Genomic DNA, 24,832 nt, shown 5'->3' with positions numbered 1-24,832 from the left:
CGGTCCTCCCCACCCTGTGTGGACCTTGGGACAACTTGCCCCAGGGAGAATTGGGGTGTTTAGGGCAGGATTTCCTTAGTCAGCCCCTGGTCAGTTGTGGACCGTTACGCACACCCAAACATTGTTCATGCCAAGTCTCTACTCAACAGGGGACGGTGGCATTTTGAGTCATTTTACCAACATTATAGGCAAACTTGTGCTCCGTCCTGTTCTGTCAGCGTCTCAGGCGCGTGCACTGGCTTTGCCCAACTCCGAGCAGCTGTGACTAAGCCCACTCTGTCTCTCCCCCCCTCCTCCTTCCTGCTTCCCCTCCCTCCTTCTCCCCTCTCCCCCCATCTCTCTCTCTCTCTTTCCCCCCATCTCTCTCTCTCTCCCCCCCATCTCTCTCTCTCTCCCCCCATCTCTCTCTCTCCCCCATCTCTCCCCCATCTCTCTCTCCCCCATCTCTCTCTCTCTCCCCTCCATCTCTCCCCCATCTCTCTCTCTTCCCCCCATCTCTCCCCACATCTCTCTCTTCCCCCATCTCTCTCTTCCCCCCATCTCTCCCCCATCTCTCTCTCTCCCCCCATCTCTCTCCCCATCTCTCTCTCTCTTCCCCCATCTCTCCCCACATCTCTCTCTCCCCCCATCTCTCTCTCCTCCCCATCTCTCCCCCATCTCTCTCTCCTCCCCCATCTCTCCCCCATCTCTGTCTCTTCCCCCATCTCTCCCTCTCTCCCCATCTCTCCATCTCTCTCTCTTCCCCCATCTCTCCCCCCATCTCTCTCTCTTCCCCCTTTTCTCCTCCATCTCTATCTCTTCCCCCATCTCTCCCCCATCTCTCTCTCTCCCCCATCTCTCTCCCCATCTCTCTCTCTCTCCCCCCCATCTCTCTCCCCATCTCTCTCTCTCTCCCCCATTTCTCTCTCTCTCCCCCATCTCTCCCCCATCTCTCTCTCTCTCCCCCCATCTCTCTCCCCATCTCTCTCTCTCTTCCCTCATCTCTCCCCACATCTCTCTCTCTCCCCCCATCTCTCCCCCATCTCTCTCTCTCCCCCATCTCTCTCTCTCTTCCCCCATCTCTCCCCACATCTCTCTCTCCTCCCCATCTCTCCCCCATCTCTATCTCTTCCCCCATCTCTCCCCCATCTCTATCTCTTCCCCCATCTCTCCCCCATCTCTCTCTCTCTTCCCCCCATCTCTCCCCACATCTCTCTCTCCTCCCCATCTCTCCCCCCATCTCTCTCTTCCCCCCATCTCTCCCCACATCTCTCTCTCTCCCCCATCTCTCTCTCTCCCCATCTCTCTCCCCATCTCTCTCTCTCTTCCCCCCATCTCTCCCCCCATCTCTCTCTCTCCCCCATCTCTCTCTCTCCCCCCATCTCTCTCCCCATCTCTCTCTCTCCCCCATCTCTCCCCCATCTCTCTCTCCCCCATCTCTCTCTCTTCCCCCATCTCTCTCTTCCCCCCATCTCTCCCCCATCTCTCTCTCTCCCCCCATCTCTCTCCCCATCTCTCTCTCTCTTCCCCCATCTCTCCCCACATCTCTCTCTCTCCCCCATCTCTCTCTCTCCCCCCATCTCTCTCCCCATCTCTCTCTCTCTCCCCCATCTCTCCCCCATCTCTCTCTCTCCCCCCATCTCTCTCTCTCTTCCCCCCATCTCTCCCCACATATCTCTCTCTCCCCCATCTCTCTCTCTCCCCCCATCTCTCTCCCCATCTCTCTCTCTCTCCCCCATCTCTCCCCCATCTCTCTCTCCCCCATCTCTCTCTCTCTCCCCCATCTCTCTCCCCATCTCTCTCTCTCTCCCCCATCTCTCTCTCTTCCCCCATCTCTCTCTTCCCTCCATCTCTCCCCCATCTCTCTCTCTCCCCCCATCTCTCTCCCCATCTCTCTCTCTCTTCCCCCCATCTCTCCCCACATCTCTCTCTCTCCCCCATCTCTCTCCCTCCATCTCTCTCCCCATCTCTCTCTCTCTTCCCCCCATCTCTCCCCACATCTCTCTCTCTCTCTCCCACTCCATCTCTTTCTCCCCCACTCCGCCCTCTCTTGCAGGCACCGGGTGGTGGTTTCCTACCCCCCGCAGAGTGAGGCAGAACTGGAACTCAAGGAGGGCGACATCGTGTTTGTGCACAGGAAGCGGGAGGACGGCTGGTTCAAGGGCACGCTGCAGCGGAACGGGAAGACGGGCCTCTTCCCCGGGAGCTTCGTGGAAAACATCTGAGGAGCTGCCGGGGGCTGGACCTCGCCTATCACCGCATCCATCACAAGGCCCACAGGGACCCGGGGCGGCGGGACCAGGGTGCGTGCCATGTGCCTGGTCCTGTCTGATTCACTCCACAGAGGAACCTTTTCTAAAAAGATATCTAGCTGAGACGGACAACTGTTTACAAGGCTTAACTAATTTATTTGCTTTTTTAAACTTGAATTTTTCTTGTAATAGATAAATTCTTTGGATTATGATTTTAAGAAATTATTAATTTATGAAATGATAGCCAAGGAGAAGCTGAATGATCCCCTGTCGGGAGCAAGAGTGTGTCCTTGTTGCGGATGCAGCCCCTGCCCCCCTGGGCTTCACCTCGGCTTCTTTGAGTCAGAGCTGCCCGTCCTCGGGTTTGGTTGTCTCTTTGGGAAAGCAGGACACACAGGTGAATCCGTGTCGCTGAGGGACCCCGGGGTCGCGAGGCAGGAGCCTGTCTCTCCGGTTGGGTCGGGAATCCCTCCAAGACCGAGTCCTCAGTTTAACCTTGAACGTCTCTGATTCCCTAGAATAAGGAAGAATAAAGCACAGCCCTTGGACAGCATGTGTTCAGAAATAGATTTAGTTTCCTAACAGAAGCGGCTCAGCTCGGTGGCTGGAAGTTGAAGAACCGAGGTTGCCACCTGTCTGAGGATGGCTCTGAATGTCATCGCGCTGTCACCCTGGGCACCTGCCTGTGCGATCATGCAGGAGGGACCCTGCGAGGCGGCCCAGGCGTCCGTGTGGCTCTTCCCACGCCCCCGCCCCCGAGGGGGTGGACCCCCCGCACAGAGGCCACGGGCGATGCCCACCCGCCTGGGCTGGACCGGGCAGCCCCCCCTCTGCCCCAAACCAGGCCCTCCCCGGCTGTGACCCGGGCTCCCCGTCCCTCCAGGTGGCTGCAGGCGGGGCCTCCGGGCGGCGCCCCCGCTTGCAGGCTGGTGGGTGCAGGTGGGCGGGGCCCGCATCCTGCAGCCCGGCCCTGACGGCCCACCTCCACCCTGTCTGGCCGCGCGGCCTGGGTCAGGGCTGCCCTCCAGACAGAACCAGGGAATCGGGCTTGGCGACGTCAGAGACCATGGCCACGGTTTTCTCACGAAAAAGCAGACGCAAAAGCCTTTTTCGTTTTTTACTTTTAAGAATTATAGCTGGGGAATCAAAATGTAGACTGTGAGTCTTCTCACAGTAGCAAGCGGTTTCATGGTCTTAAAGAGATATATTATGTGGTTGAAATGAAATCATTCCTAAATTAACCATTTTTTTTTATAAGACACTGTACATTATGTTCCTGTGTATTGAATTTTTTAAAAAAATACTTTACTGGGATATTCATGTAATATATAAAGTTTTGGTGAAATGAAATTTAGCTAGAAACAAAGCTGCCGTCAGCTTTCATCTGTGTAAGTTGACACCAATGTGTCATAATATTCTTTATTTTGGGAAATTAGTGTATTTTATAAAAATTTTAAAAGTAAGAAGACTACTACTACAGGATAAGATCATTTTTTTACCTGTCTTTTCTCCATATCTTAAGCTATGTGATTGAAGTACCTCTGTTAATAGTTTCCTGGTATGAAGTTGGTTAAAATTTCATCTGTTAATAGATCACTTAGATAAAATAATGTATGGGTTTTCTGTTGGTTTTTTTGGGCACAGTAGATGGAGATTTTGTAACAAGGGCTTGTTACACGGCGATTAAGGTAATGATAAAATTGCAATTTATTGTTCCTTTTCATGTTAATAATTTGAAGACTGGAGAAAAGGTTCAAGATTAAAATTTGATGTTCAGCCTTTATGCGTCCATTGTGTCCATCCTTAAAGTTTTTCTTTTTTTTGTTTTAAACATGGCATAGTTTCTACTTCATAAAAATTCTTTGCATCTTCCTCAGACAGACGGCATCTACAATAATCAATTTGGTCGTTATGATGCAGTTAACCTCTCCAGCCAACAAACCTTATTTGTTAATAAGGTTTCCCCGGAGAGTTTACAGTCTTCTTAAAAGAGAACGTGCGGAATCTCAACCAGGGGCTGGGTGACTCGTCTGCTCCCCTTTCCCCCTTCACGGTGGCTAAACCGTCCGGTGACTCTGGAAGTTTCTTCTCGGCCACAGAAGGGAGTACCAGACCTAAACCAGCCGTGCGGTAGCCTGCAGGTCTCGCAAGGCGTGGGCACATCATCTTCACACTCACTGTGATTTTAACCCCCATGGAAAGCCAGCAAGTCGTAAGTTTAAAAAGACTGCGTCTATCGGGTTAAAAAAGTATTTTCCTAATTTAACTTTTAGTTGCTATCAAATTGTCAGAATTAAGAATCAGGAGTTGTAGGTTGTATGAGAGCTTTTGCCGAAAGCTACCTTTGTAACCACCTGGGCAAGTCGGTGATCATTTAGTTTCCCCCTGTTTCTACTCTGTCTCCCTACTGGGCGAAGGTGAGGAGGAGGAGGCCATTTCCCTGTCTTGAAAAGCACTATTTTAACATGTGCACCGTTTTCACCTCTGCTTTCAGATATTTCACTACACTCTCCTGGGGTGTATGCACGAGCCTTTGCTGGGTCTAATCGGATTTAGAAAGAACAAGTTAAGGTGGTGGTTTCCAACTGCGGTGCATGTAATTTTCTATTCCTAATGAGAACAGGACAGTGTTTTCATGCCTCCAGAAGCTCAGGTGAACATTTCAATCCAGAGCTCTATACAACATTAGGATTCAAGTTGGGAAAGCGCTTTTAGTAGATGTTAGACTAAGTTGTACAACTTGTTGTGTGTATCCATGTGAAATTTTTAAAAATTGTTTTGAACCAATTAAGCTATGTTCTTATCGAGGTAGCATCCTATTCGAATTGCTTTTTTCCGAGAAAAAGAATGTGCCAACCAACCGCAGTAACGGAGGGGGTGTCACACGAGACTCGCCGTGTCCAGCTGAGCACAGGCTTGCCCTTCCCTGACTCCTATGAACGCCCGGCTCTGTTCTTGGTGGTAAGTGATTGTCACCAGAGACCAGAAGGAGCTGGTGGGGTGGCCTGTGTGAACTATGAATGCCTTAAAATACCCTCCCTCTTTTACAGAGGAATGTTTCTCTCATTTCTCTTGTCTTTCTGTGAATAACTTGTAATAACTTTCTGACTTGGCTATTTAAATTTCCATCCTAAACAGCACCTTGATCTCACTGGATGCAAATTCTTGTTGCTCTGCAGCCACCCAGACCCCAGGAACCTTGATGGAAAGACCTGCATGTGGCAGTGGTCTTCGAGTCACCATACTATGGTTACAGGTCAGACTACTTGAGTGATGTCCTTAAGTCTCCAGAGGTAGCAGAGTGGTCAGTGAGCCAGCTGCCACTGCTATGGCCCACAACTTAGAGAGGAAATTCGGTTCCAGAAGGCTTTGACCTTGAGTTGAATCTTTCCGGGTATGAGACCTTTGTAAAAGTCCCAGAAGAAACCAGGAGAGACCTTCCTATATGTGACTCAAAAACCAGAAGCCATACAGAAGAAAACATGGATACCTTCAACTACAGAAAAAATACCTACATGACAAAAGACCTTAATCAAAGTCAAAAGAAAATAATAGAAAAAAATTTTGTAACTCCTGTGACAGGCAAGGAGAATTTCCTTCATATATAAAGAGCTCCTGGGACTCAATAAGAGTAAGAATGAAAACCCAAAAGTAAAACTGACCAAGAATATGGGACAGAAACTGCCAGTGCCCTCCCAATACCCAGTGCCCTCTTCTCCCTTATTAACTGATTCCCGGGCAACGCCCTCAGTTTAAAAGCCCCATTTTCCAGTTTCCATCAGACACAGCCACGGTACTGAGTTGTTGCTGAAACAGAAGCTAAGTGTCAAAGGGGGCTTCTGTGAGGCTTCTTAAAAGGGAGGAGGCACACACCCTGTGGCCGTTTTCTTTTTCCTTCTTGTAGCCTGCAGTGTAGACATGTTAGCTGGTACTCCAGCAGCTATCTTGAGCCTAGGTGACCTTTAAGACGGAAGCCACATTTTAATATGACGGGGGGAAAGAAACGAGGAGCTTGAGACCCTGATAACCTTGCAGGCTTCGTGCCTTCTGAACTACTCGTCTCCAGACATGATCTGTGTGAGAATAAACCCCTTGACTGTAGTCTGGTCTCTCACCCACACCAACCTGATGCCAGTATTAACTGGCAGTTCCTCAAAAAAGAAATGCCAATATATTAAAAGGTGTGCTACCATATTTCTAATGTAGGTGCACTTAATAACTATGAAATATTTTTCACCTATAAAGTTGGAAACTTTAAAAAAAATTAGAAAGGGAATCCGCCTTCCAATGCAGGGGACATGGGTTCGATTCCTGGTCGGGGAACTAAGATCCCACATGCCGCAGGGCAACTAAGCCTGCGTGCCTCAATGAGAGAGCCCGCATGCCGCCAACTACAGAGCCCACATGCCCCGCAGCCTGTGCGCCACTAGAGAAGAGAAAACCTGCCCACCGCCACTAGAGAGAAGCCCCCTCGCCGCAATGAAAGATCCTGTGTGCCTCAACGAAGATCCTGTGTGCCACAACTAAGACCCAACACAGCCAAAAAAAAGAAAATAAATAAATAAAATAATAATAAATTTTAAAAATTAGAAATTAGGAGCACTTATTTTGCTGATGAGAATGTGATTTGATAAAACATCTAGGGAGAGCATTCTAGAAAATATCAAAATTGCAAATACATTCACCCATTCTAAGAATGTGTCTTCCGGAGGCACTTATTCATCAAGTGTAAAATGCCAGTACCTTATCCATTGCAGTGTTGTTTATCACAGCAAAATACCGGCAACACCCTAAGTGTCCATCGGTGGGGCTCTGGTGACATCTGTGCAGCGGAAGCTACACAACCACGAAAAGCATCCCCGCTGGGAAGTCCGTGGCGTGCGGACATGGAGCATCTCTGAGCTGCGCAGGTACAGGACAGAGATGAGGTAGAGTGTGCTACCGCTTAGGGAGACGTCAGGAGGGGGAAGGATGCACACAGCACGGCTCTTGGCTCGTGTTTGACGCAGCGTCTCTGGCAGGAGAGCAGGGAACTGCCGTGCTGCTGGCCTCCACCGTTCAAGACGGCTCTGTGCCAGCTTCCTTCCTCTGTCTGAGTCTCCCCTCGGACGGACAGAGGACCTAAGGCCCCGACCTGTGGGGGTCACAGATTTGGAAGGGAGGAGCAGACATCCACAATGTTTTAGGGAGATGGGAGCTTGGAAATTAAGTGAGAGAGCAAGGGATACCCGCTTTGGAGAGAATGATCACTGCTGAGTTCAGAAGCAGGTGGAAAAATGAACGTCGTTTAGGAAGAGAAGGGCCATCCCATGTTTCCACCACTGCTGAGTGTTCAGAGCACATTGTCTTCAAGAACCCAGGGTAGGTGCTTCCCTGGTGGCACAGTGGTTAAGAGTCCTCCTGCCAATGCAGGGGACACGGGTTCGAGCCCTGGTCCGGGAAGACCCCACACGCCGCGGAGCAACTAAGTCCGTGCATCACAACTACTGAGCCTGCGCTCTAGAGCCCGCCAGCCACAGCTACTGAGCCCACATGCCACAACTACTGAAGCCCGCACACCTAGAGCCCGTGCTCCACAACAAGAGAAGCCACCGCAGTGAGAAGCCTGCGCACCGCAACGAGGAGTAGCCCCCGCTCGCCACAACTAGAGAAAGCCCGCGCGCAGCAACAAAGACCCAACACAGCCAAAAATAAAAACAAATAAATAAATAAATTTATTTAAAAAAAAAAAAACAACCCAGGGTAACCCTGACGCTGATTTTCCATGAAGGATCGACTTTTACTTTGAGAACTTGAGAACCAGCTGGCCTGTTTCATGGTACAATGGATCCCATGAAAAAGTCCCTACAAAATAGAAGGTACACTATACCTAGATCAATACTAAGGTTCTGCTGGTTCCTCCGTTTGAATCCTGATTGCAGAACCCCTAAGAAACTCCTGCCATGGTGCGAAGCCACGGAAAGATCAACCAAAGAAGAGTCTCAAGGTGCAGCCTGCAGACTGGAGTCTGGTCGAGGGCATATGTGAACCGAGCAGGGCTTCTGCTGGTGCCGTCACTGTGTGCGTCCTGGTGTGGAAACCGCCGGCCGAGTCGTTGGGAAGCCCGCCCCCTCATCACCCAGGAAACGGAGCAGGTGTGCAACACGAGCTCATCGTCCAGGTGAACCAGAGGTGGTTCTCTGCCGGGTAGATTCCACCTCCCAGACCCCACACGCTCCTGTAGCTTCCTGCAGAACCAAGGGGCCTTCGTGCCACACCCTCTCAGCAGAGCCACGGGGGCTAGAGGATAAGGAGCAGTAAAAAACCCAAGCCCTCCTCACGGAGCAGAAAGTGAGCAGGTAAGACGTAAAATTCATAGTGTCTTTGCTGGCCCTGTCCCTCCAGCTCGCTCTCTCTGCAGATTCTCTAGTTCACCTTTCAAGGAGTTCCGTCATCTTTGCAGGTGGAGTGTCTGAAAAACCCTCTTCAGAAGGAAATCAGTCTGCCACAACCAGCTGGCCTTGAATTCACAAGACTTTAGTTGATGAAAGAGGCTAAAGGCAGCTGTACAGTTATCTTTGGATTGCTGGTAAATGTTTGGGATTCGGGATATAGGTGAGCGTAGGGGAGAAATAAACGTATCAGTGTTTATTCTCTAGAGCAGTGCTATCCATCAGAGCATGTGCTCTGGGGAGTGATGGGATGTCTCATACCCTTGCTGTCCGGTACGGGGGCCGCTCGCCACGTGTGGCTGCCGTGACCCAGGAACTGAATCTCTAATCTGAGTGCATTTTTTAAAAATTTATTTATTTATTTATTTATTTATTTTTGGGCTGTGTTGGGTTTTTTTCGTTTCTGTGCAAGGGCTTTCTCTCGTTGCGGCGAGCGGGGGCCACTCTTCATCGCGGCGCGCGGGCCTCTCACTGTCGCGGCCACTCTTGTTGCGGAGCACAGGCTCCAGACGCGCAGGCTCAGTAGTTGTGGCTCACGGGCTCTAGAGCACAGGCTCAGTAGTTGTGGCGCACGGGCTTAGCTGCTCCGCAGCATGTGGGATCTTCCTAGACCAGGACTTGAACCCGTGTCCCCTGCATTGGCAGGCAGATTCTCAACCACTGCACCACCAGGGAAGCCCCTGAGTGCATTTTAATTAATTTAAGTTTAAATAGAAATAGTCACATGTAGCCAATAGCTACTGTAATAGTGCAGTTGAAGAGAATAAAAATCTGTTTTTAGATGATCACCCACAAAACAGAGAAACGTGCTATACTGGGTCCAGCTTCTCATTCAGGGGCACCAGCCCATGATTTAAAGATAAATCATATTAGAAGCCCTCTCAAGGGGCTTCCCTGGCAGTCCAGTGGTTAAGACGCCACGCTTCCAGCGCAGGGGGCGCGGGTTTGACGACACTTGGTCGGGGAGCTAAGATCCCGCATGCCGCGCAGCACGGCCAAAAAATAAAAATAAAAAAATGAAAGTAGAATTCGAAATCCGCCCAAGATATGTGAACGCATCGTAACTGTAGCAGTAGAGATTACTTCTTTGCTCTTGTAATAGTTTCTTCTTCCCTCGTCATCGAAGAATTGGGCCAAGTGACAGATTCGAGTCACGAAGAGGATTGGGGTCCCCTGAGGCCTTTGCTGTGTGGCGGGAACGCCGCTTCTCTGCAGGCAGAGGCCGGTGAGTCTTCAGAGGTCAGCCCATGTCTTCCAAGTGCGTCTTGATGTGATGCTGAGTCCACGAGGGGCCGGCAGGATGGACACGTGACTCCCTGGGCTGTCAAGGTGATGGTCAGGGGCTCTGCCTTCTGTGAGCTAATGAATATTCTCAGCAGATTGGGGTCGGGGTTTATAGAGAGAGAACACAGAATTCGAGCCCCGTAATTCATCGTGAAATGACCCCCGGGAACAAGGCCGTGCTTCTCATCCCATTCCTGGCGAGTCCATTCCTTCTGCCAGCGAAAATCGAAAGCTTGATAGAATTACCTTTTTCCTTTTTTTAAGCACTCAAGGGCACTACAAGACATAAAGCGAAAACGTCCTTTTGGGTTAAGCCAATTTCCTTATCAATGATCTCCCAGGAGCACATTTCAGTAAACCCCATAAAGGCAGATGCAAAGCGAGGACGGAGGCCCGGCTGCCAGCTCCTTCTCAACACCCGCGAGCCCAGGGTCGCTTGTAAGCCGCCCTTCTTCCCCTCCCTTGCACACGTGTAGTGAGCTTTCTGCTGGGACCTGATTCCGATGGAGAACCCTGGTTTGGGGGAGGGAGGGTCTGGGGGTAGGATCCTTCTGAGGTTTTATGAGGTGCCAGGCAGCAGGACCACCAAGTCTGCGAGTCCTTTCTGTGGATCAGTGACCAGCTTTAACCGCTCCATTTCAGTAAGCCCACCACGGCTGTTGAAACCCTCCATGTCCAGTAAACAAAGACAGACACGGAGAATAGTTGAACAGACACGGTGCCTAAAAGCAGCTCCCCTATCATGTGGGCCCCATGGTGCTCGAGCAGTGGGGTCCACACAGCACAGGCACCTGCGAGGCCGTGGGGTGAGGACGAGCCCTCCATCCCATCCAGGAGGAGATGCCAGGAGGGGGACGAGCTGCCGCGCCCTTTGGCTCTGGCCACGTGGCGCGGGGGCCGTGTCCACATGTAACCTCGCTGCTGGTTCCTCTGGGGCAGCAACTGTGGGATTGCTGTGATGTGGCGATGGTGGCAGAAATCAAAGCTGGGCTCGAGTTTCTACCCTCCAAGCTGAAATGATCCCGCCTGTGATTTATTTACCCACTGAGACAGATGCGCAGGACTGGCCTGTTATCACTCGGCCCCTGTAATCACGCTGGAGTGAGTGAGGCTTCCAAGAAGAGGGCATCGCAAAGGAAACGCGCCACACGAGCAGAGCTGTAATGATCTTGCCCACCGGCTAAATTCGCCCAGTGGCTTAGGCATGAGAGAACAGACACAAAACTTTAAAAATCAGAGTCTTAGCCTTTGATCCTGAACTGTTCCTTATGCCAGAGAATGCATTTTTTCTTTCCTTAAGAAAAAAAGATCCTATATACACTAATATGTATAAAATAGATAGCTAATAAGAACCTGCTGTATAAAAAATAAATAAAATAAAATTCCAAAAAAAAGTCCTGTTTTGTATTATTTCTGTCCTATCGCCCTGTCTCTCTGTGTGCCTGCGTCTCTCTACCTGCCCTGCCCTTCCCTTCCCCTGCTCAGCGTGGGTGTTGGGCTCATGGAGCTTGGTGTGTGGAGCAATGTCCCGTAAACCCGTGTCCTCATATAGAAATGATCTACCAGCTATCCTCTTTAAATTTATTTATTTTTGGCTGTGTTGGGTCTTCGTTTCTGTGCGAGGGCTTTCTCTAGTTGCAGCAAGCGGGGGCCACTCCTCATCGCGGTGCGCGGGCCTCTCACTGTCGCGGCCCCTCTTGTTGCAGAGCACAGGCTCCAGACGCGCAGGCTCAGTAGTTGTGGCTCACGGGCCCAGTTGCTCTGCGGCATGTGGGATCCTCCCAGACCAGGGCTCGAACCCGTGTCCCCTGCATTGGCAGGCAGACTCTCAACCACTGCGCCACCAGGGAAGCCCTGCTATCCTCTTTAAGCTCCCATCTGAAGACACTTTGAGTTTTTTGTTGTTCTTGTTTGATTGTTTTTACCTTTTCTCTCTTTTCAGTTTTAGTCGTATCAAGTCATTATCAGAGTACTGGGATATAATGAAAAACAGCAGAGCTGAATCAGAATGGGGAAAAAGGCCTAAATGATTCCACTTAAATTCAGATTCTTAAGGGGCTGAAATACATTTTTTATTTGCCTGAGATTAATACACATGTGCCCTACTCTATTTCAAAATCAACTCCATATTTATTGAGTGGGTTCTCACAAACCACCTGTGTTTAGCTACTACAACGATGGGTATGATGAAAGATACAGAAGAAATTATTTTTTTATCCTGCAAAAGTTTGGGGATTACTTACAGAAATGTACACAATAAAAAATGGTAAAAGCAAAATAGGTAGAATGTGGGATCATGGAAAACAAGTAGGATACCAGGTGGAGGGGATCATTGGAAGGAAGAAATATAAGACACTGTCCCTGCCCTCAAGGAGAGCACAGTCTGGATGGGGAGAAACATGCAAGCTGCAAATTCTAAGAAATATTAGAAGACAGTGCATCACTCTAATAACTTTGCGGCAGAGATTACAAACCCGACATGAGCTTGGAGGAGAGGGAGGCAAGAAAGGCAGGAGTACCTTTTAGATAAAGAGGTGATGGGGCCTGAGCGATGAAGACGGAGAAATTTCAGATACGTTTCGGAGGAAGCACAGGACAGGCGGGCACGGGAAGGTCTGCAACGCAAAGGCTCAGCGGCAGACACGAGGCAGCACATCCGTGGGGAGACGGAAACCCAGGGCTTGCACAGCAAGTGCGTGCTTTGTAGCGAGCCTAGGGCCAGATGCCTGCCTGCAAGTCAGGAAGGGCCAGCCGAAGGGTTCACCTGATGCTGCTGAAGGTTTCCCGATACAGGAGCGACGTGGAGGGAAGACCAGCCCGGCCGTTGTACGGGAGATCAGAGGCGGAGCTGGGGGCCCGGGAGTCAAGAGATGAGGAGCTGGGAGCTGCCCGCCCCGCCCCCGCCCCTGCACGGGGCAGAGGGGACAAAGAAGCTGGAGGAGACATTTAGAGAAAAGGGCCGGTAGGAATTGGTGGCTGAAGAATAGAGGAGATGGAGGAGGTGGGACAAAAACGGCATCTAAGATGTGCGTCAGGGTGACCATGGCAACCGCGGAGCCTTTGAGAAGGATGCAGACGTCAGCCGGAAGTGTAGTTCCAGGTCAAGACGGGAAGTTCCATTTTGGAAACGGTGAGTTCAAAATGATGGCGGGACTTGAAATTTCTTCCTGAAAGCATGACATTTGAGCTGAAGTGGGGCAACAGTGGGAAAACGAGCCACCAGGTGCTTTGAACTCCTTCAAGGACGACGGGTGTGTGAGGTGGACAAGCCAGGACCGACGGCTGCAGTTGGGAAAGGCTCGCAGGACAGCGTTGTCGTCTGGTGGCGCGGCGAGAAGAGGGTCCCGGACAGCAGCTTCCGGCAGGAGGGGCCAGCGGGACCCACCACGGCAGGCGGAGGAGCCGAGGAAGGCGGCGTGGTTCCCGTCTCCTCTGCACGGAGCCCCTGGGGGGCGGGGAGGGGCCCCGTTTGACCTCAGCGAGTTCTGTTCACGGTGCTTTGGAACCAAACCAAGAAGTTCTTGGCAGCCATGCTGACCCTTTTCCCTCCCCTCTTAAAAAAAAAAATTTTTTTTTTAAGCTATTCCTCTTTGAGAAAAGAATGCAAAGGCCTTGTAGACCCAGTCAGAGCTGAAATAAAATCCCTGTGACCTTGCTCTAATGTAACTGTGCGATGACGTGGAAATTCTGCCGGCAGATCAGATGGGGATTGACGTGTAGGAAAGATGTCTTTAAAATCACAAACATCTCAGTGAACACAGCCCAAGAGTTGATATATAAACATGAGGGTGTTTCCTTACACTGATTTTTCGTGTGCAAAGTAAGGCCAGATCCTTTCTGAGGCAGGCACCCACCCCGCTGCCCACTGTGCTGTTCATACAGCTGCGTGCGGAGAACCCGCAGCCCGGCTACGAGGAGAGATTGCGGCAGGTGCCACCGCATAACCTACAAGCATCCCACTGGCTGTCTGGCCCTGCATCTTGTCTGGGCCTTCTCCCCTGATGCAGTTTCTTTCCATCTCTAATCCTTTTCTCTGCTTCTTTCATTGCATCCCTCCACCCTCCCCGGGCACATGGCCACAGGGAGGGAAGAAACACATGTTGTTGATGATTCTATTAACTCTGCTGGTGATTTCTCAAGGTCGGAACCCAGGGTGACTTGAAAATGTTTCCCTCCTAACAGGACAGAGGGAGGAGAAGGACCGAGAATTGTTTGTGTTTCTCCCTCGAAGAAAGGAAACATGCTGGGAGCCAGATGACCACGCAGATCCTCAGAGATGGCAAGTCCAGACCATGGATTCCTGTGTCCCAAAATGCAAAGATGGACCTGGGGGAGGTGTCACCTGACGTGGCTGAAGATCATCCTGGGCTGGTACAGACCCCCCCTGTCCTCCGTCCTGTGCTGACGAGTCTCACCCACAACCCAGGCACAGAAATAGAAGGGCAGTCAGAGATCACAGGTACCCGTCCCCGCAGTGCGGGCGGCGGGGAGGGGAGGTTGGGCAGGGCAGTCCCGCCCGAACCCAAGCCCCCAGGCTGGCTCTGCTCCTCTGCTGGTGGGCGAGGCCGGGATCTGAGCGGGAAGCTGCTGGTGGGACCCCCAGAAACGCTGCCCCTTGTGATTGTTCCTCAGGAGGACGAGTGGGTCTCCCATTTCTTGCCCTGTTCTATTGCTGTGTCGGGCCCATCTCCTCTGCACTGTTCAATCTGCTCATGTGCCTGCTGACTTTTTTTTTTTTTTAATTGGAGTATAGTTGATTTACAATGCTGTGTTAGTTTCAGGTGTACAGCAAAGTGAATCGGTTATACATATACAGGTATCCACTCTTAGATTCTTTTCCCGTATAGGTTATTACAGAGTGTTGAGTAGAGTTCCCTGTGCTATACAGTAGGTGCTTGTTGGTTATCTATTTTATATATAGTAGTGTGTATATGTTAATCTGAAACTCCTAATTTATCCCTCCCCTTTCCCCTTTGGTAACCATAAATTTGTTTTCTATGTGAGGCTGTTTCTGTTTTGTAAATAAGTTCATTTGTATCTTTTCTTTAGATTCTGCGTATAAGTGATAGCATATATTTGTCTTTCTCTTTCTGACTTCACTTATATGATAATCTCTAGGTCCATCCATGTTGCTGCAAATGGCATTATTTTGTTCTTTTTTATGGCTCAGTAATATTCCATTGTACATATGTACCATATCTTCTTTATCCATTCATGTGTTGACAGACATTTAGGTTGCTTCCATGACCTGGCTATTGTAAATAGTGCTGCTGTGAACACTGGGGTGCATGTGTCTTTTCAAATTATGGTTTTCTCCATCATGTACTTGCTGACCTTTGTCTGTGATTTTCCTTGTTCTTAAAGGTGCCAGGGGGTGTGGGGTGTCCTGTGTGTCTCTGATCACGGTAGCTAAGATGTGTTCCTTTAGAATGGGGTGGATCCTGCTGCAGACCTTTGGGAGAAAGGAAACATTTAGATTTATTGCAGTTTTTGTTTGGCATCTTAGCGACAAGGATGAGAGTAGGTGCGGGACTGTGGGAACCTAAGGCCGTTGGGGGCTTAAAGACGTGGAGGAATCACTGGACCCCTTCCGCCCCTGCAGAGCGAGCGCTCCAGGGCCCCTCCCTGACACCGGAACACGGGTGTCAGTCTTCCTGAGACGCGCCAGCCCCTTCCCCCCGCACCTGACCATGAACTTCTGGTAGCCTGGGTGCAGACGTGGGCGCAGACGGGCTGGATCGTGTGTCACTAAGTGATCAGGGCAGAGAGGAGCTGGTGGCTGAATAGGGCCTGGTGGTGGTGAGTCGGGACCAGCGCCCGGAGCTGGGCTGGGGGAGGAGGCGGTGGGTTCAGGCAGGGTCTCCTCCCGCAGCCTGGCGGGTCTCAGAGCCCGTGCCATCTCCTCCCGTCTCACTGGCCAGGGACCCTCCGGGCATCCCTATCTCAGTGAAGGGCGTCCCCGCCAAACTGGCCCAGGGACTTGGAGCCGAGCCCCTTAATCCCTGCAGCTCCCGGGCACTGGGTGAGGTAGTGGTGGGCATGGCAGCTGAGGCCTGGGGCTGGGGGTCTTCTCAGTAGCAGGGGAGGGAGAGGGGTGAATGTGTCTCTGCGTCTTGTGTCATCTGCCCCCGTTGCTCCACTGGGCCAGAGCAGAGCCCCTTGTACAAGTTCCAGGAACAGTGACTCTCCAGGGCTGGCTTGGTCGGGAGGCCCTCACGCCCTCCCAGGCCCGAGCCCAGGGTGTTACAGCCCCAGGGGCCCGGGGCCAGGGGCCAGAGCTCCCCTCTCTGTGACAAGACCGCCACCTCGCTGACAGGAAGCCCGCTCCTTTTAAACCCTCAAAGCACAGGGCCTCGGGGGTTGGCCCCTTGCCTACAGACCACGTGGGTCTTTAACGCCCCTCAGCCTCCTGGCAGGGGACCTCCTCCGCTCTCCCCCCACCCCCACTTCTAGTGGTCTGAGTAGTTCATTAACTGAATAGTGGATATTTGTGCACAGATACATTGAACTCAGTACTGTGCTTTTGAAGACTCACGATTCTAACAATTTGAAATAGTCTTGCTTTTGTTGCCAGAGATACGTAAGCTGTATTAAGTGAGACTAAATGGTGATGTTTAAGAAGGTAAACAAGGCTCAGAGATTATAAACTATTTTATGTGGTGGCTCTTGTGTGTTTCTGTGGTGGAATCTGAGTCGCCAGCGATGGGCGTGAAGCTTGCAGGGCAGCAGGTGTCTGGGGTGGGCTGCAGCCACTGGTCAGAATGCCCACCCCACGCACATGCTCCTCCGGGCACAAGGACGGCGTGTGTAGGCTGTGGGGCACGGGGTTTGGGCTCAGACTTTGGACGCGCAGACAGACGGCTGTGCGCTGCCTCATTCTCCAGGGATGTGCGGGGCTGTGAGGGGGCGGCCGTGGAAGCTGGGTGGGGGGTTGTTCACAGGTCACAGAGAACATGCAACCCCTCAACCCCTGCGTGGCTTCTGTCTTCTCAAAGAAGAGTCCTCTGCAAACTAAAAAGTGCAGATCAAACAGCCGAGAGGATTGTATGAGAGCGTGTTCCTAGGCAGGAAAAGGAAATCCCGGGATGCTGAAGAATCCACAGGTGCAGTTGAGAAATCCTCGGGATAATCTCAGAGGAATCGTGAAAAATAACGGAGCCCCAAGAGATGGGGAGATGGTAGTTGTAATTTTCAAAAAGAGAAAGAGGGCAGGTTCTATGAAGTTCAGATGAGTGGGCTTGATATTGACTCTTGGCCAGCATCTTGAAGAACGTTCGCGAAGATGGTTTCCAAGCTCTTGCAGAGGGCATCAGTGACTCTGAAGAGCCAGCCCAGGTCCCGAAAAACACACGGTGTCAGGCTGTTTTCACCTCCTTTTCCGACAGGACTGTCCGACTGGCAAACGTGTAAGTGAGGTTGGTGATGTCGCCCACAGTCCAGGAAGGACTCACTCCGGGGCCGTGAGGATGAGGGAAGAGGCAGGTCTCACTGGCTGCTTTTAGGTCGAAACAACAGAGACGGATTCTAGTTAGTTTAAGCAGAAAAGGGATTTTATTCAAGGATATAGAGCCGCTTACTGACCCTCGGGAAGGGCTAGACAGCCGGGTTTGGACGTCACACATCAGAACCATATCCAGAAATCACAGGGCTGGTCCTGTGAGGACACAAGAGCTTTTCAACACCAGCCTGGGCATCACCTTTCCCACTGCTGACACCACGACCCTGGTGTCCCCAAGGGCATGAAGCTGTCCCCACCCTCTCGAGCTCCTGGGTCAAAGCTCAGCACGATGCTTCCAGCCGCTGGGGCCCGGATCCCATGGCTGTACCCGAGCTGCAAAGGATGCTGGGAAAGCCAGCCGCTGGCATTTTCTGCCTTTCATTCTGGGAGGTGGTCTTGGCTCCCGAGAGACTCATAAGGTGGGTAATTGCCCCACATAGAAAAGGGCCTCAGATGATGACGGCCATAAAGACTGGCTAATGTCCTGCTCCCAGGGGTTGAGGGAGAGGGTAATTGGGTAGGTTTATAAATGGTCGAAGGATCATAGGGTTGCTAATTAACCAATCCTTTTTAATCTAAAAGAAGGTTGTTATTGGCATACCGCAGGACTCTTGCGTTTTTGTGTTACACAAGATTTTTTTTTTAATCGGTGGCTTATTTTATCTGCAGGTGACACGGAACTAGAGTGGAATGCTAATACATTCAAGGGAAAAATCAGAATCACAAAAGGTCTCTAGAAAGTCTGAATGAACCAGCCCATAGGACAGGACAAAGTCTATCAGTAAGTAAATGGCGGGCTCTGTTTTCGGGTTTTAAAAACCCAACTGCTTAAATGCGTAGTCGCTGCTAAGAAACAAGCCATTGTTTAATGTGGTTGCCAGGAAAGCTAATTAAACTCTAGGCCGCGTGAATGGACCACAGTGTTTAGAACAAAGCGGTCCCGCTCCACACTGAGCGGCCACAGCTGAGCCCCCAGCCAAGCCCTGAGCACCACGGTCCGTGAGAGCCCGGCCGGTCGTAGGTGCTCCCAGGGGCTCCGGGAAGGTGAGTGGGCTCAGCGCCGGGACAGGAAGAGGGGCCTTGGAGGGAGGGATACGAGAGGGGTCACCAGTCACCCAAAGAGTGTGCACATGGGAGAAGGGGAGATCTCACCCACAGGGTGTCAGGGGCTGAAACTGAGGCCCAATCCAGCAAATTATAGGGCGTCCTCAGCAAAAGGAAGAAACCATTCTATTGCAGGAAGGGGGACCCCTTCCAGGGCCTGAGAGTGGGCTCTTGTCTAACACTCCGATATGAACTGTCCGAGGAGACACATGCGCTGACAAAGCAGGAGACGTTATTGGGAAGGGGCGCCCGGGCACAGAGCAGCAGGGTAAGGGAACCCAGGGGCACTGCTCTGCCACGTGGCTCTGTCTCGGGTTTTATGGTGATGGGGTTAGTTTCCGGGTTGTCTCTGGCCAATCACCTTGCTTGGCTCATATTTGGTCCGACTCAGGGTCCTTCCTGGTGGCACACGCATCTCAGCCATGATGGATTCCAGCGAGGAGGATTCTGGGAGGTTGGCGGGACATATGGACTGGAGTCTCCTCTCTCCTTTTGACCCTTCCCGAATTCTTCCGGTCGGTGGTGGCTTGTTAGTTCCGCATTCCTTACCAGGACCTCCTGTTGAAAGAGAACTCACGCAAGCGGTTACTCCCGGGCCTGACTGGGGCAGGCGGTTTCCGTCAGTGGTTCCCCAACAGTTCTGCCTGAGCTAGAAGAGTCTGGGGCAGGGGTGGGGTGGGGCGTGTCACACGTACCTGTCACTGAAGGTGTTCAGATGAGAGGTCGTGGCCAGCAGCAGAGGCGCTGCTGCGGGGCCCGCAGCTAAGCTTAGATTAAGTGAACGTCCAACTTTTTTTTAGCTTTAGTATTTTTATTTAAACATTTTATTGAGATATAATTGGCATACAACACCAAATTAGTGTCAGGTGTATAATGATACGATATACGTATATATTGTGAAATGATCGCCACATTGTCGAGGTAACATCCTTTCCCATACAGTTACAGAATTTTTTTCCTGTGACGAGAACTTTTAAGATCTACTCTCTCTGCAGCGTTCAACCCTGCGGTACTGTATTGCTAACTATAGTCACCATGCTGTACACTGCATCTCAGGGCTTAGTCATTTTATAACTGGAAGTTTGTACCTTCTGACCCCACTGTTGGCAACCGGTATTTGTCTCTCTCTGACTCATTTCACTGAGCGTAATGCCCTCCAAGTCCATCCATGTTGCTGCAAATCGCAGGATTTCCTTCTTTCTCGTGGCTGAGTAATATTCCATTGTGTGTATACACCACATCTTCCTTATCCATTTATTTATTGATGGACACTTAGGGAGCTCCCAAGTCTTGGCTCTTATAAATAGTGCTGCTATGAACCTAGAGGTGCATGTATCTTTTTTTTTTTTTTTTTTTTTTTAATAAATTTATTTATTTATTTATTTATTTTTGGCTGTGTTGGGTCTTCGTTTCTGTGCGAGGGCTTTCTCTAGTTGCGGCAAGTGGGGGCCACTCTTCATCGCGGTGCGCGGGCCTCTCACCGTCGCGGCCTCTCTTGTTGCGGAGCACAGGCTCCAGACGCACAGGCTCAGTAGTTGTGGCTCACGGGCCTAGTTGCTCCGTGGCATGTGGGATCTTCCCAGACCAGGGCTCGAACCCGTGTCCCCTGCATTGGCAGGCAGATTCTCAACCACTGCGCCACCAGGGAAGCCCGCATGTATCTTTTATAATTAGTGTTTTCATTTTTTTCGGACAAGTACCCAGGAGTGGAATTTCTGGGTCAGATGGTAGTTCTATTTTTAGTTTTTTAAGGAACCTCCATACTGTTCTCCATAGTGGCTGTATCAGTTTACATTCCCACCAACAGTGCAGGAAGGTTCCCTTTTCTCCATACCCTCTTCAGCATTTGATATTTGTATTCTTTTTGATGATGGCCATTCTGACAGGTGTGAGGTGATATCTCACTGTGGTTTAGATGTGCATTTCCCTGATGATTACTGATGTGGAACATCTTTTCATGTGCCTGTTGGCCATCTGTATGTATGTATGCTTTGGAAAAATGTCTATTCAGGTCTTCTGCCCATGTTCTAACTGGATTGTTTGTTTTTGCTATTGAGTTGTATGAGCTCTTTTGGAGAGTAACCCCTTACCAGATATATGGTTTGCAAATATTTACTTCCATTCAATAGATTTCCTTTTCATTTTGTTGGTTTCCTTCGCTGTGCAGAAGCTTTTAGTTTGAGGTAGTCCCACTTGCTTATTTTTGCTTAGAACTTTCCATTTTAAGATTCTATTTTCTATGGAAATATCCGGCATTACGAAGGTAATATAAGTAGCTCTAATGTATGCATGAGCATTTTAAGAGATTTGATTTAGTCTCTGCTGAATACTTGAGCTGCACCCAACTTACAGTGGAGATTGGAGATAGCCTCGTTGTACCTGCAGGGTTGGTAATGCTTTCATTTCAGTTCCGCATGAATCGCGACAGTCACGCCAGCCTGGAGCCGCGCGAGGGGAGGGGGGTGAGTGAAGAGAGTCCAAAGAAAGCAAACGAAGACGTTCCGCCTCAGGGCACTTGGAGAAGCACAGTCCGGGCCTCTCACCCACATTCCAGGAGAGAAACCACTCGGGACGAGCGAAGGGAATTGTGGTGCTCAAGCTGGTTGCTCCGGGTGGACGGGGAGGGGGTCCCGAGGGGCCCTGAGCACAGTGGGTGCCACGTTGGGAGGACAGGGTAGCTCATGCTTACATGGTCATTTTCTGCTTCCAAGATAACAGCAGGTGAAAGGGGGGAGAAACAAAGAAAAAGCAGACCCCATACCACTTACACAGTAAGTCCCCTACATACGAACAAGTTCCATTCTGAGAGCACGTTCGTAAGTCCAATTTGTTCATAAGTCCAGCAAAGTTAGCCTAGGTACCCAACTAACACAATCGGCTATATAGTACTGTACTATCATAGGTTTATAATACTTTTCACACAAATAATACATAAAAAACAAACACAAAAAATAGAGAAACCCTTTTTAATCTTATAGTACAGTCCCTTGAAAAGTACAGTAGTCCAGTACAACAGCTGGCATACGGGAGCTGGCATCGAGGGAACAGGCCAGAAGAGTTACTGACTGGAGTGGGAGGTGGTAGAGCTGAAGGATCGTCAGCAATAGGAGACGGAGGGCGAGCTGCAATGTCACTCATGCCTGACGTTGATGGCACAGGGTCTGGTTCCTTGCTGGAACCAGATGCCTATTTGCATCTTTGAAAGTTCGCAACTTGAAGGTTCGTATGTAGGGGACTTACTGTATTTATTACCTTAGATTAGGCCAGCATGGTGGGAACTGTGATGATGAGGATGGCAAGGCTAGCAGTGTTCGTGGCCTGTGACCTGTGTGAGAGACCACGTGTTTCTCGCTCCCGAATCCTTCCCCGAATTAGGGTCAGGAAGCGCCAAGGAGCGCTCTGATAGCAGCAGATTTCTGGAAGTTCAGAGTATGTCTGGTCCAGGTCCTGCTAATCCCACCCCAAAGTGTAGGCGAATCCTCAGCACACGAGGCGGCCTTTGTGATTGGACTCTTTGGGGGACATGGGGCCGGGGCAGGGATTTCCAGCGTGTACAGTGGGTTTCAAATGTATGGTGACACCGCTGATGTGCAAAACGGGCCTTTATTCCTCTGGAACTGCACCGAGTTTGATGGCGAGGTGGTGAAAACCCAAACTTGGCCCTTGAGGGTAACAGACCCGCTTCTGGCCTAAAAGCCTCTTCTGGGCAATTCCTCGGTCAGTTCAGGATTTGAACTCGTTCGGGTCTGGTCTCCCTCGTCCTCTCCACCGCTGACCCGGGGGTGAGGCGTGTGCTTTCTGTGCTCCTGCCCCCAGCCCACCCCGTCGGAGACGTCTTGTCACCTTGCTCTCGGTGTCGGCCTTGGTCCCGTGCCTTCACCGCTGACCACCTCCACCCCGGCCGGGCTGCTCTCAGCAACCCTTCCTCCCCCGCTGCCTTTCTCCCCGTCCCGAGGGGCTGTGACTTCCCCACTCGGAGAGAGAGCTGAGGGGGCTCAGGTGGGTGGTCGGCCGCCACCCTCCATCAGTCCAGGCCTGCCCTCCCCGCGTCCCTGTAGGGCAGGCGGCCAGGGCGGTGGAGACACAGGCCCCAGGCCCTCCGCCCTCACCCCGCCTTCTCTGCCCCCAGCCCGCAGACTCTGAGCGCCGGGGATGCGCCCCCCCCCCCCCGCCCACGCCTCCTGTACGGCTCTCCCCCCACCTGCCTGTCCAGGCTCCGCCGCCCACCCCCCCCCACCCCCCACCCCCCACCCCCCCCCCCCCCCGTCCTGTGTACGAAATACTTTCATTGCTTTGTTTCTTGATGGGGAAATGACCTCGTACCGAGACCTGCATCCTTTAGAAGGTAACACCTACTCTACGCTCTCCTCCTCCAAGGTCTTAGCATCATCTTAAAGCCGAGCCGCTTTTGAAACTCCAGACCAAAGCACCACCTCTCTGTCTCTCTGCTCTGCCCCGCCCCGCCCCGCCCCGCCCCGCCCCGCCCCGCCCTTCTTACGCACACACACGCACGCACGCGCACACGCACGCATGCGCACGGCTAGCTTTGTCCAGTGTCTTCAGCTTCACGTCGTAAATTATGACTCCGCTCCGCACCTCCCCTGACGGCTGTGTCCGAGCCGTGTCCTGAGCACATCAGCGCCATCGGACCCACAGGTGGACAGCCAGTAACTCCCCGAGGTAAAGAACCTCAGCTTAAAATTTTAAAATGTTATTTTAATCTTCGAGAACCCCTATGCCTCCACGCCACATAAGTGGAGATGAAAACGTGTGAGTAAAAGGCAGGGTGACGTTGAGTGTGACTCGCCCCCGTCCTGGTGGAGCCCGGGTAAAGGAGCAGCGGGTCCCTCGTGACCGCTCAGAGTACCTCACCTAGTCGGCGAGTGTTTCTCCGTTTCCAAACCTTCCCACAGAGGCAACAGGGAGATGACACTGCCGCCCCGCAGGTCCGGTGGAGGCTCAGCCCACCTGCACCCCTGCGGTCGTCCGTAACGACCGGTCGGTTTGTAAGCTGGCACAGTGGTCACGACTGTCCTGTCGCTTCTCATCGGAAAGGCTTTACGTTTTAGAGGGAAGCTAGGTTTCTGTGCTTCGAGTCTGCCTGGGCCCATTAGGCGTTGTCTCGGATGTACTTCCGGTAAGTGGCGTGTGGGGTGTCGGTGCCGGCCTCACAGCAGGGATCGCTGGGGGGCTGTTCCGACCCCAGGCCCTCCGTGTGCAGCTGTCCCCAGTGGTCCCCCACCTCTGGAGGCCACCTTCTCCCGCTCCGCCAAGCCCGCCACTCCCTGTTGCCTGGACCTTGTCAGCGCTGGTGGCATCTCAGCAGAGCTGACGGGCGTTTGGCGGGGTGTGCTGACGCCAGGGGCAGGCGGTGGCCTGGAAGACGCAGCTCCGGGGACACAGCTGGGGCTGCCTTCTCGGGAGGAGGGAGAGAGGAGAAAAAGCAGAGGGGATGACTTTCACGAGGAAGAGGGAGCGGCGTTGAATTCGGTAAACATTTAGACGATTCCAGCATTTCCCCTGCACTTCTCCACGGGACGTGGGGGGCAGAGGTGGAGCCTGGAGTTGACACGATCCAGGGGGCCTCTTTAAGGAGAAGAACACGGAGACACTGTCTGGGGAGAGATCCCCAGTGTTCTCCTTACTTGCTGCAGGTGATAAATCCTTTCTTCTCCTGACAATTAAAAAGAACAAGAATGTAAAATTAGGTTACAAAATTAGTTATGACATAATGAGTGAAGAAATCACCGAGAATTATGTATTTTTAAAAAGCTAACAAATGATACAAAATCACAAAATCCAGAAACATAATACAGTATTTGAATTAACTAACTGGCTGCTATACTTCTACAAAACTTTTCCTCCCTAACTCCTTTGCCTGTATATTCTTTGGTCATGTTTTTAAATAAAAGATTGAATATCATTTAGTCTTTCCTCTGGCCTGGTTGGTTGAAGTGGATTTATGGATAGTTTGAACGTGTTGTTCTTGGTTAAAACCATTTAAAATTCTGGGGTGGTGTTAAGTCTGGGATCATGTTTATCACATTCCCTTTACTTTTTCTTATTTTAAAAGATTTTTTTGATGCGGGCCATTTTTAAAGTCTTTATTGAATTTGTTACAGTATTGCTTCCGTTTTATGTTTTGGTTTTTTTGGCCACGCGGCATGTGGGATCTTAGCTCCCCGACCAGGGATCGAACCCTCACCCCCTGCATCGGAAGGTGACATCTTAACCACTGGACCGCCAGGGAAGTCCCTATCACGTTCCCTTTATTTTTTATTTAT

The 24,832-nt window shown here is 51.3% G+C and overlaps 1 protein-coding gene and 1 long non-coding RNA gene across 5 annotated transcripts in view; both read left to right on the top strand.

The window, feature by feature from the left end:
• Positions 1-4,012, top strand: part of SH3RF1 (SH3 domain containing ring finger 1) — a 162,782-nt gene extending 158,770 nt beyond the window's left edge. For all 4 annotated transcript variants that reach the window (XM_059926727.1, XM_059926726.1, XM_059926729.1 and 1 more), the window contains exon 12: positions 2,036-4,012. In XM_059926727.1, the coding sequence (XP_059782710.1) occupies positions 2,036-2,204 (169 nt within the window). In that variant the 3' untranslated portion in view covers positions 2,205-4,012. The remainder of the gene's footprint in view (positions 1-2,035) is intronic.
• A 9,755-nt stretch (positions 4,013-13,767) lies between these two features.
• On the top strand, positions 13,768-18,209 carry LOC132368140 (uncharacterized). The gene is made up of 3 exons (XR_009503922.1): positions 13,768-13,876; positions 14,129-14,405; positions 18,114-18,209. It is a non-coding gene; the product is annotated as an uncharacterized LOC132368140 (long non-coding RNA).
• The last annotated feature ends 6,623 nt before the right edge of the window (positions 18,210-24,832 follow it).

The sequence above is a fragment of the Balaenoptera ricei genome, chromosome 6, assembly GCF_028023285.1.
Source record: "Balaenoptera ricei isolate mBalRic1 chromosome 6, mBalRic1.hap2, whole genome shotgun sequence".
NCBI classification, from domain to species: Eukaryota; Metazoa; Chordata; class Mammalia; order Artiodactyla; family Balaenopteridae; genus Balaenoptera; species Balaenoptera ricei.
Note: the sequence above shows the minus strand (reverse complement) of the source record. Positions and strands in the feature narration are given on the sequence as shown.